Source organism: Rhopalosiphum maidis, chromosome 2 (genome assembly GCF_003676215.2).
Source record: "Rhopalosiphum maidis isolate BTI-1 chromosome 2, ASM367621v3, whole genome shotgun sequence".
In the NCBI taxonomy this organism is placed as follows: Eukaryota; Metazoa; Arthropoda; class Insecta; order Hemiptera; family Aphididae; genus Rhopalosiphum; species Rhopalosiphum maidis.
In genome coordinates this window covers 86,016,352-86,028,752 of record NC_040878.1, presented here as the reverse complement: position 1 = coordinate 86,028,752, position 12,401 = coordinate 86,016,352, and the positions used below count along the sequence as shown (strand labels likewise).

The window sequence follows — 12,401 nt, the reverse complement described above, 5'->3', positions numbered from 1 at the left end:
ATTCAACCCCCACCACCCTTCCGAAATAATTTCGAGAAACGAGGAAAAAATTGTTTTATTATGTCGCGGCACGATTTGTATTGCTATATTTTGTAAACCCCCCTCCCTCCCACCGAAATTGTATTTTCTGTACGCGGCTGAGTGATACCGTATATCAGGGGCGGGCAACTGGCGGCCCGCGCTACATTTTCAAATTACATCATACAATTTCAAATACAATCGTCTATACTCTGTTCTACGTCCATGCCAAATTAAAATGCTTACTTTGGATGACTTTTTTTTTGCTATCTATACTCTGGCCCGCAGATTTTTAATTTTCTAAAAATCGGCACTCTAATAACTTTCAGTTGACCATCCCTGCCGTTTATAGTAAACGCGCCTATTACGTTTCTCGACCGGAAACATTTACTGTACAATTTATCATATTTGATATTCGATTAAGATACCCGTCGTAACCTCAATAAATACACGACATTAATTCGTTGTTTTCGTCTTACTGGTGCTCAACCGATGTACGATATTACTACGGTATTGATATCACGATAGAAGCCTCGTGTACATACGTGTTTATAGAACGTCGAACGGGTCACTACTAAGCATAGATCGCAGAGGTTATAGCTAGTCGAACAAAACCGATGGTCCGGCAAAGGATTGTCACACGTCTATTAATTGAGGATTATCAAATCTTGAACCATGATAATGTGGTACACGCGTAATCTCTATAATAATAAATCTTCGAACTCGCGACTATCGTAATTTTTCGCTCGACCATACGTATATTATAATATATAACATTTACGTAACGAAACGCACTTATGACACGTTTACAGTACTATTTTTTGCAAGCGCTTGAACACACGAATGTTCCGGAATGATATTCGGTTGTCTCTTAGTTACTCGAATGTATACAATTAAAATTCGTTCGTGCTCACATTACCTTATAAAAATCTGATTGGTGATCGATCGGTTTTCTCGACGTGCCTACCAACGGAAAATAATATTGAAAAAATATAATATTGACGATCGTGTTGCGTTTTGTTTCAGAGCGAAATTTGGTGGCAGCTAAATTCGACGAAGAAAGAGAAATGCGTTGAATTCGATTTTATTTTTGTTTTTGATAATAATAATAATACCGTAGCACGAAATTAATATCTACTATAAAATATGAGTTTTATTGATATTTAAATTTGTTTAAGATGACTAATTTAGTAGTTAATATCTCTAAAAACATTCTATTAATTGTATAAAGGAACTACATAATAACTAATTTGTTTGTCTACATTATATTATTATATTAGATAATTATATTATATTATATTATATTATATTGTTTACAACTATTAATTCTGCGTGTTTTTTTTTTTTGTCCATTTAATTCTTCGTCTAAAAGAAAAATAAAACACAAATATTTTGAATTGTTGTGCGGAAAATAAATTCATTGGTGTTGGTTACACTCGCTTTCGGCAAATCATTAATCTTTCTTAACATTATTTTTTCTCGGCGTTTTATTCACATATATATTCAAATAACAATATGACCATTAGTCACCACCATAACTAACGATTGAAGTCGGTGAAAATATTGATGAGAACAAATTTTGCCTGAAAATAATGGTCAACGATTGGGTACTATAACGGTAGGTAGTGGTGCCCATGATATATATTATGCAAATCTAATACAGTATTATTATACATATCTACGTGATTATTTATACATGTTTATGTAAAAAAAATTGGATGAGTCGATATGAATAATTTATTGATTTTCGTTAAATCAAATTATACCTGTGTTAATTCATATTTGTATATTTAATATACAACTCAAACATTTTAGTCTGTGCTATACACTCCCGTTTTCTTTATTACAATGGTGTATCATATATTATACATTTTTAAATTTACAACAGATACACAAAAATTGGCTGTAAGTTTAAATCAGATTCAGATTTTTTTTTATAAACGTTTTGACCAAACAGATATTCAATTAAACAATGCCTATAGCTCTACCGGCCGTTTCCTCGCTGGAATGTTTATTTACACGATTAAAACGAAACAAATAATGATTTTTAATCCCTTGGTTAACACAAACAACTAAAACCAAGTTATACCTAACGCAAACACAATTTCATATCAGAAAATAAATATGATTAAACCTGCATTATAATTATTCAAAAATAAAAACATTTTAATCCATTTTTTATTTGAATAAGACTATTGCAATGTGTGCGATAAAATATATAATTTCGATTTCGATACGACGATACTAGAACACAAAATATTACACTGAACTTTGATATAATTTATTTTCAATTTCGCATATTATGTTTTCCTAGTTTATTATTTGCTTGTATATTTTAAATAAAAACAGGTGAGTATATACAGATAAGTTAAGTTGATAATAATCAAAAATAACTCTTTGAATCAAAAAAAAAAAATGTGTCAGACTTGTTGGCTGTTCTACCTAGTATACATAAAACATAATAAAGTGCGATAAAATGATTTAGTTTTTTTTATAAAACAGTGACGACACTTAAGTTTTTAATAAGAATGCCTACACACTTCCATCCCCTCAATAACGCCCCTGGATATGGGACGGTTAGTACTAGTTCAGTTTTGACATCGTATAATATAATATGATACACAGTGATTCTATACTGAGGTCAAGCGCCTAAAGCCCAAGGGGAAAAAATATGTCCTCCTCCTATAATTTGTTCTTCTCCACATATACACCACCTGTACATTGACAATTGGAATTAAATTAAAATATATATAAAATTTTCATTTTCATATTTGTCCATAACAAGCTAGACTTAACACAGTTTTATTTACTATCTTGATTTGTGGTATCTATATATACGAGTAATAAAGGTGTTAAGAAGGTAAGTATACGAAATTATTTGTTATTAATTTACTAAATTTATCTTTTTATGTTTTATTGTATAAAAAAAACGTTTATCAAAATTAAGTGGAGAGATAATGATAATATTATACAATATAATGGTAGTCTCCTCTCTTTCCAATGACAATTTATTGAAAAAAATATTCTCCATTCAAGTAAAGAGAGTTTGGTGCCACTATTGATGATATGATATACAATGTGTTAATAATATTTTTGGTTAAAAACTATAAAAACATATAATATTATAATATACATAGTAAGTAAACATTTCATTAGCGTTGATAAAAGACATTTTAAAAACTATAAAAAATACACGAAAATATTAATATATTTTTAACATATTTTATTTCAAATCTAAATCCAAACAATCTTACGTATTTACTTAGATAACAAGATCTTAAACAACAATGTTATTGTGAAACCTCTTGCTCAATATTACACGTAGGTGTACTATTTATAGTGTGCGGAAAAACTAATAACAACGGCACTGGCACAGCAAATTATGTGCGTAGCAAATCGACAAGAACGTGTCCAATAGTCTCACTTTGACGTGAGTAGGAGTACATTATAACATCATATCATACGGACTGTAAATGAGTTCAACGGTGTCGGATCTCCGTAGTGCTGACGAAACATGACATACGGTATAGCTATATATTTTTGTAGAGAAAAATATAAACAATAATAAAACAATTTATAATAAGGAACGTTATTTATATTATATTATATTATATTATATTATACAGATCGACGAATGACTATGAGATGAGATACTTTAATAATATATAATGCTGTGGTTTCGATATTAAATTGTCAGATGTTTGTGATACAACACGTGTTTGAACCTCGTATCATAACTTAAATTTTATTATGCATTTTGTTCGTCATATTTTAAATAGTTTATTCGTATGTAATATAAGAGAAGCACGCCTTTGCTTAAAGTTTTAATGTATAACTATGAATTTGTGTTGAAACATTAAAAAATAAATTATTAAAAATATTGTTCTTTTTTTATAAAACTCTTTACCAAACGAAAGAAATGTATAGGTCCTTTAAACTTTTCGTTATAAAAAGTTACACTATATAATATATATTGTTATTATGATATTATATAGATGCATGTGTGTATGACGGCGGCTTGTATAGGCAATTTTGATACTTCTTAACCGGCAGATTAGAAAAAAAAACGTATGGATAAATACTACGAACTAAGCCCCGTGATAAAGCTAATATTTCAATCATAATCTTTGAGGCAAAGGAGGTGAGTTAAAGCTAAACATCGTATGTATCGCCTTTGTTTGGGTAAAAAAAAAAAAAAGTTTTCAATATGAATAATCGAATAAGAGTTAATTTGAATAGTAAATTATGCATACAAATTTCAAAACAATAAAATACAAATAATAGTATTGTTATGGTTATAATTAAATATTTTACTGAAGTACAATGCTTCTTATGTCAATAAATTCTTCCGGCAAGATATTTATACCATTTGATAATATTCATCGTCATTTAATCAGAACACACATTTATTACGATAACGTGCATAATAATCGGTAGATTTTTTTTAAACATCAGAAACTGTTACAAATTCGGATTTGTTCAATCTGTATATTATACGCAAAAATGAAAATAAAGATGAACAAATAAAATTTGTTCAATTTGGGTCTGAATCCATTTTACATATTATTATTATAGAGGTGTAATTTATTTGAATCACAGCTTTTATTTATATTTAACAACATTTGTGAAAAATATCATAATAATCGTATTCAATAGGTAAGCCATTAACAGCTAAGCGCAATGAAAAGTTATCCACCTATGCACGTTGAAGACAAGTCGTCTAAATCAAAGGTCTTCAACCAGTGAGCCGTGACCCATTTTTGGGTCGCATAAGCTTTAAAATTGGGTTACGATAAGTCTTATTTTTAAAATAAAAATTAAACTTAATAGATGAAATAAATGTCAAATAAATGAAAATACAGTTATATAATTTATAATCTATAATATAATATTATAATCAGAGCTCGGGACTTTATGCATTTGCATATTTGTTCGTAAGTAGATAGAATAAATCTGATCCAATACAAATTTGTGTTGTGGTGTTTAGAGTTAAAGGTTAAAAGTTTATTGTGCATATGTTTGCATATCTTGGAATTTTTTTCTACAAATGCATATTTTTAAGATTTACTGATTTTTATTGCATATTTTAAAATAATTTTTGATTATTTACTCTTAAATCATATTTTTAGTAAATTAATCAATTTTATTTACATGTTTTTTTCGGCAATAATACCGATAAAGCGATAATCAATAACGTTACGGGGAACCCGTTTTATTTTTAGCTCTGAAGACAATATTATTTTTACTTACCTAACGCAAGTACATAATTAGAATTATAAAATGATTATTTTTTAATACATAAAAATTGTAATTGCTAGATATAGAAGATGCTTAGTGTTGAAAAATCCAAAGATCTACCATTCAACAGTTTGACATTTTTTTTTTTCAATAATATAGTATGAATAAAATATAAATTTTTAGTACCTAATATGTACAAGATTTGTTTTTTTTTAAATTAAATTTGAATAAGTATGTGTTTTTTAATTAAAAATAAACGCATATTAAAGCGCATATTTTGATATTTTTTGGTGCATATGTATGCGCATAATTTTAAGATTTTAAGCACATAAAAGCCCCGAGCCCTGATTATAATTATATAAATATATCAAATCACAAAATAAGTTAGTACTAGTGCAAAGCATTAATCAATTTTAGCTTCTTTTTTTTTTTTTTTGTTTTGTTTTTCTACATAGCTGACGTGGATTGCGAAAAACGTAGGCCTAAAAAAGTGGGTCGCGAGTGCAAAAATGTTGAAAACCACTGATCTAAATCACGTATACTATGTGTAAACGTGCAACAAGTATTTTCTCCTTATATTATATCAAATACCTATCTAAGCGCATTCGGTCTACTGCACCTCTGTATAATTTTATTACATGTATATTTACTTAGGTAGTTGAATAATTTTATTTTCCCGCTATAGTTTATTTATCAGAAAATAACTTCAGAATTATATTTTCGTGAATTCAGTCAGTTTCTGCTACATTATCGCTTATTAATTTTAATCTCCAGTAAATATTATGACCTAAATAACACACTACCCTACCCCCTAATTTGGCAATGACTATCGAGAAATTTTTTACTCGTGTACAAAATTAAATTCAGATTTTATTATTAAATTATTTATAATATCGAGCATTTATTAATTATTATTAGGTACTTAAATGCCAAGAAATATTACCGATCTCTACAGGTATTATTGTTTCTCATAAATTTCCTTTTCGTTAAATTGTTTACCATAAAATATAAATTCTACTTTAGAGCTTTTTTGATATTTGACATTGTACTGTATCTAAATATTTTTCATTGAAGATTTGATTATTTAAAACGCAAATGTTTATTTACTACAATTCTAGGCGGTTCAACTGGGTGGCGTCTGTGGTCGTGCTTTCATCATGCAAACATTTGGCGTAAAGCATAATGACGATGCGATAGTTCGAAAATCGACAATAATTACGAAAAGGCCAAACGATACGAAAACGTCTAAATAATAATAACCTCATCCAAACCCTCTATCATAATCGTATTCAAACTTTCTAGTGGAAGTGCCTTCGCCAAATCACTAAGGCTCTATACTATGTCCCCAAACACACACTTCATCCTTCTCTGTTCCTTTTGCATCTCTAAAGTCACCAACACTTTATAAAAGATTCAATGCTCGATTCTATATAGCCATCGCAATCCGCTTGTAAAGGAACTAGCTACCCTCGTTATCCTTGGTGACCCTGAGAGGCGTCTATACCGTACAAGTGGTGTCGGGACCTATTAACTAACCGAAAAGTGAAAACCAACACGCCCACACTGAAGTGCCTTCGTCAGAAGGTTTCTTTCATTTGAATGTACACTATAAAGACACTAAAGACCTACAACACTCTTACACTTATTGTAAAAATAGTTTTAATAGATTGTTAATAGAAAGCGCTACACACTAATAATAAAAAATTAGCAGTCCTGGTCAAGAGGTTTTGGCACACTATTGTTTCGTTGAGTTTTTGAATATCGACGCTTAACCAACGATTTAACGTCTAGAGTACACGATTTTCAAGAAAAATATAAGCGCTGCGATGAAATATTAAAAAAATAAAATAAAATATAATAAAACATTTTCTGGTCACGAGTAGTTTTCTTTCCCCTCTCTTTCGCCCTTATACGTTGTACACTCATCATCAATCACCGTAATTTAAGTAGGTACTTTCCGTCGACGGAGGTCGATCAGAGACATAAAAATAACCTCTTTCGCGATAGAAAACGTGTTTGAAATATTGATTTCGTTATTTTTATCTGTGTGTTCCGACAGCGATCGCGTCGGGTACCTAAATATTTGAATTGAACATAAAACCGAATAATATTATATTATACTTACGTATTGCGTAGTTATAAATTATAATACGCCATAAAGTCAATAATCACAAAGGTGAATGATTTATTTACATTCGACGGGAAAATAGAATTGCATTGGTTTCATTGTGTTGTGCACGCCAATCTGCTGTATAATATTTGTATGGCCGTGTGTGTGTGTGTGTGGTCGAAAATATTTCTAATTTCTTTTATTTTACGATACGGTTTGCTCGTGTACGTATAATCGCGTATTCCGGTAAGTTCGTTGCACCAAAGTTCCTACCCATATAAAATCTATGTATGTGCGTATGAACGTAGACGCAAAATTTCAATACATCGCGGAAACTCTGTCGAATCACGACCGCGTGCAGGCCTAGTCTTTCACTAAGCCTTTACATCATATAATAACTTCAAAAGGCGTACACGGTACACGGCTATTAATAATACAGTGGATTCCGCCTGATATGGGCACCGGTTGATAAATGGGCATCCGCTTATAATACGGGCAAAATGGGCAAAATGGGCAAAATGGTTTGCTCTCTCAATACCAAATAATTAATACAACTGATTTCGGTTTTTATGGGCAACCGCTGAATGCGGGCCCGGCGTGTCCACATTAAGCGGAATCCATTGTATTTAATACACCCTGATCAGGATGACATTTCAACAAATTGTATTATGTGAAGCTTGTAATAATATACTGAGTGTAGCAGATAGACTTGACCAAAAAAAAAAAAAAAAATTATTATTATATGAACATGTTAAAGTTGTAATATTTTACACAGCTGTAACTCACTTTAAAACGATAATATCAATAAAATCATACGTCATTGTCTAGATAATATTATTTCCTTTAAATTTGATAATAGGTAAATTTACTCTAATATTAAAGCTAACGTCACAATATGTATTCAGCTGGACGGAAATTTGTTATGATGAACGTTAGTAAGACAGAGACGACACGTGCGGGTATGGTGTCATCTTAACTTATTACGTTCCAAATTGATTTAATCAAAAAATATTGATAATTTAAAAAAAACTCTTAAAAATAAACTACTTGACTTGGATACATTTTTTACCATCAAAATTTTTCTTATAATCAGATTTACAAGTTGGCTATTAAAAATGTATTCAATAAAATTTACATTTTTTCGTTTTCAGTACTAAAAAATAAACATAATAAAATAAAATTATACATGTAGCGGTCTCTTAATGATTTAAAAAAAAAATTGAAAATATTTTAATTGGAACAAAAGTTATTCCGAAAGTCAGTTCTATCTGTTACACCTTGTATAGACGATATAAACGGACGTCATACAATGTGTATACGGCCAACCCTCACTCTTGTTGTTGTTTTCGTAGGTAAATGTTGTTCTTGCTGTAAATGTGGTGGCAGATCAGCATGCGCAATATGAGAGACACTTTAAACAGTGGTTGATATTATAATATTTTGGAAAGGTCTAGTCGGGCCCGCGAACCCAATTAATATTTCTATTTTGATAAACAGCATTTAATAAAATCCTATGTTTTGATTCATGATTTATGATTAATCGCGATTTCGATTATCGTGTGGTTTTAGCGATAACCGGACCGGTACAGTGTGTTATTCTAATAGTGATAGTACCGCTTATCTAGAAATCCGCGAGCCCGTAACAATTATTTTAATACCACCGCGACGTGTGATGATAACATTAATATGCAATAGGCACTACTGTTTGCACTTGTCTCAAAAACATTATACAGTGCACAAATTGCAACTTATCGCGTTTACCTTAGACCAGGGACCGGCAACCCGCGACCCTCGGAACTTTTTGCTGGGGCCCACCAAATATATTTCATGGTGTTTAAAATTTCAATTTTATTTATTGAATCGGTATAAACTTAATTTAATTAAGACTTTAATATCATAACGCCGCAACCGTCGTATAGTTGCCCGACGGTGGGTCTTAGATTTTATAATACACATCACTCTTTTGTTTGTTTGTTTATTTATTTTTTATTTTAACATAATTATTGCGAAAAATTTCAGTGTATTTCAAAAATCACTATCCGAAGTTTATTCTGAGTACCTAACAAGTAATAATAGAGCATGTATTTACTTCGTTTTTTCTTATGACCGTGGTTGTTCTTTTTCCAATGTAAACACCTACTTACTTGAAAGGTACATTAATCGATATATTCATACGTAAAGGCACTTACTTTATCCGCTGCTTTATAAACGACAATCGATTTGTTCGTCCTATTCGCGCTTACGTCTGCGGTGCGAGAGCCTCTACAATAGCATCGATATGTTTGTACATGTTTGCACGGCCCTAAATCATAACTGAGTATGTACCTACATCATATAATATTCATAATAATACGATACGATCCGCTGGGACTCGATACAGATATAGCCAAAATATCGAAAACGTCAAAATGTTGTAAAACTAATTGAAAATCGCCCTGAAATATAATATAATTATCCTTTATCCGTTTCGCTTTTCCGCGCTGCGTTGACGAATCGTTTTTGGGCAGCACGGCCATATTATATGTATAAATTTCGTATAATATCAAATGGATTTGTTTTTGAACGACGAGTTTAAATATTAAATGACTTCGGTAATGAATTAATTCTCGAAACGTCATTTATTATGTTATAATGTCGCAGCCGAATCCGATATACGGTTTTGTCACCGGCTGGGCGTGTATTTATAAAAGTTAATACGTTATTAATATACCTGCAGGTATAATATCAAACGTCGTAATTCATCGAGATAAATGTAAACGGTGTGTTGGTAAAATGGTAATGATATTATATGTATTGTTTTGATTGATTTTATAATTTTTATTCGATTAAAATAATTTTGTGCGGTCGCATCTATCATCAAAAAAATACAAAATTTCCGTGTTATCGCGCTATTCCGTGACGCGCAATACGGGTTGGTAGGTATCTTTAAATGGATTTGACATTGCCAACACGATGACACAACAGTCAACTACATCGATTTCAACAAAAATATGTCAATATTCAATAATGCACGTGGTGTCACTTACGGCGTTCATATTCTTCCATACATTTTATTTTGAAAACAGTTACGTTTTAAATTTTTTTTTTTCGGTCGATGTAAGACTTAAAAGAAACCGCAATTTTTGCCTAGCTACACTAGCAAATTTTAAACGGAAATAGTTTGTTTTTTAGACGTTCGATAGTACCTACTCCCGCGAAAGTAAATAACGACGAAGATGGCGCTCGATATAATCACAAGGTTACACTGTCGAACAAATCCACCTTGTATATCGTAATGTATAAACTAATGTTATGTTTAACATTTATTTCGTAAATGCACTTGAACGACTCATACATTTATAGGAATACTAACGATATTTTTCCAACAAAAACATCGTTTTAATTCGGTCTCGAATCACAGTAAATTTAATACATTTAATTTTCCTGAAATGATATTAATGGTATTACAATATTTTAGTAATTATTTTTCTAGAAACTGGAAGCTTAAATAAAATGACAATTTTCAAAGCTTTAAGAAATGGTTCAACTTGAAATATAATATTAATACTCCAGTAAACCCAGCTTTCATGTTGTACATTTCTAAAATGAATATAACACATGTAGGTATGTGTATAAATATAATAATATATATCCTCCGTGAGTATTTTAAAATACTTTCTTCTAAAACATATTTCATTGATACAGAAATGTTAAAAGCATTTAAAATAACATCTATACATTAATATTAATAAAGGTCAATGTTCAACAGATATAATATCATATATTATATTTATCGAACAAGCGTCGTGATTTAATTAAATTAATTAATGACAATTTTTAGTCACACATCGACACACAGTAAATTATGTTCCAAAAAAAAAAAAAAAATCCATCCAAACGAAAATAGGTATGTATTATACGCTTATTTTTTTTTATAATTTTTTGTTTTATTATTATTACCTATTAATAATTATACGTGTATTATTATAATTTCGTAGTTATTCAACCATTATAGGTACCACAGATAAAAGACGTATGTGTATGAGCGTGTTTGCCGGGTATTTTGTGATTATAAGTGTGTGAATAATCATTAAAAACATCTGCAAGACGTTTCGTCGGTTCATTTGATAAATAACTAGCCGTGTAAATTAATAGGAGTAAAAAAAGAAAGGTAGAAACGCAGGGATCTAGAACGTCTTTGAAGAACTTCAAAATTAATTAAGGATAAAAGGTACAGAGTCAACTTTGTGGTTTTACTTGATCACAACACATTCGGGTATACCTATCTAACACCTTTATTCCCAAAGTAACTCCTACGATCGACCAGCGAGTTTGATTCGAGGAGATTGACAATAAGGCGCGTAAACCCGTAATAATATATCTAATACCTACCCACATGACGCGCATGTTCGTTTCGTATACGAATTCTCGTCGATTGTTATATATATTTATATTAACTCAGAGAACGGACGCTTATGGGTTGGTTCTCGTCAATTGCTAAGTTGGTTCGACAGGTAGTCTAATGGTAACAATGTAACGTACAAATTGGTTGCGATGAACTTTCGTTTTTATTATGAAACTTTGTTAGAATTAATATATCAATTATTCAGTTGAATAATTATTGTACATTAAACCGACAACAGTTTCACAATGAATTCGTTTTATTTGTTATACTTATTTTATTGTATAGAAATTAACAAATAACAGCAGTATAGATAATACAAATACCATGCATTCATACGTGTGGATATAATTAAAAATTATAAAAATATAAAAAATATTATGTGTAATATTATAATAACACAAATTATAATAATACATTATGCCTTACTCTTTTATAAACTCAAATTAAATCAGTTGTATAGTTATTATAATTGTGTATCGTCCGTTGTTGCGAGTTTCGTCCATCCGAATATTATCACCGACCACAGTTTTTTGTACTTTAGTTTTGAAACACCTTGTAAGCATTTTCAAATGCTAAATGTTAAAATTTCAATGAGATGCATTAGTATGACAGAGACAACACGTGCGAATATGACATATTAAACTATTTATA

General features: G+C 30.3%; 1 protein-coding gene across 2 annotated transcripts in view; it reads left to right on the top strand.

Moving 5' to 3' along the window:
- The window catches only part of LOC113554113 (tachykinins-like), a 49,871-nt gene extending 48,609 nt beyond the window's left edge, over positions 1–1,262 (top strand). For both annotated transcript variants that reach the window (XM_026957809.1, XM_026957808.1), the window contains exon 3: positions 1,045–1,262. In XM_026957809.1, the coding sequence (XP_026813610.1) occupies positions 1,045–1,094 (50 nt within the window). In that variant the 3' untranslated portion in view covers positions 1,095–1,262. The remainder of the gene's footprint in view (positions 1–1,044) is intronic.
- Positions 1,263–12,401: the final 11,139 nt, after the last annotated feature.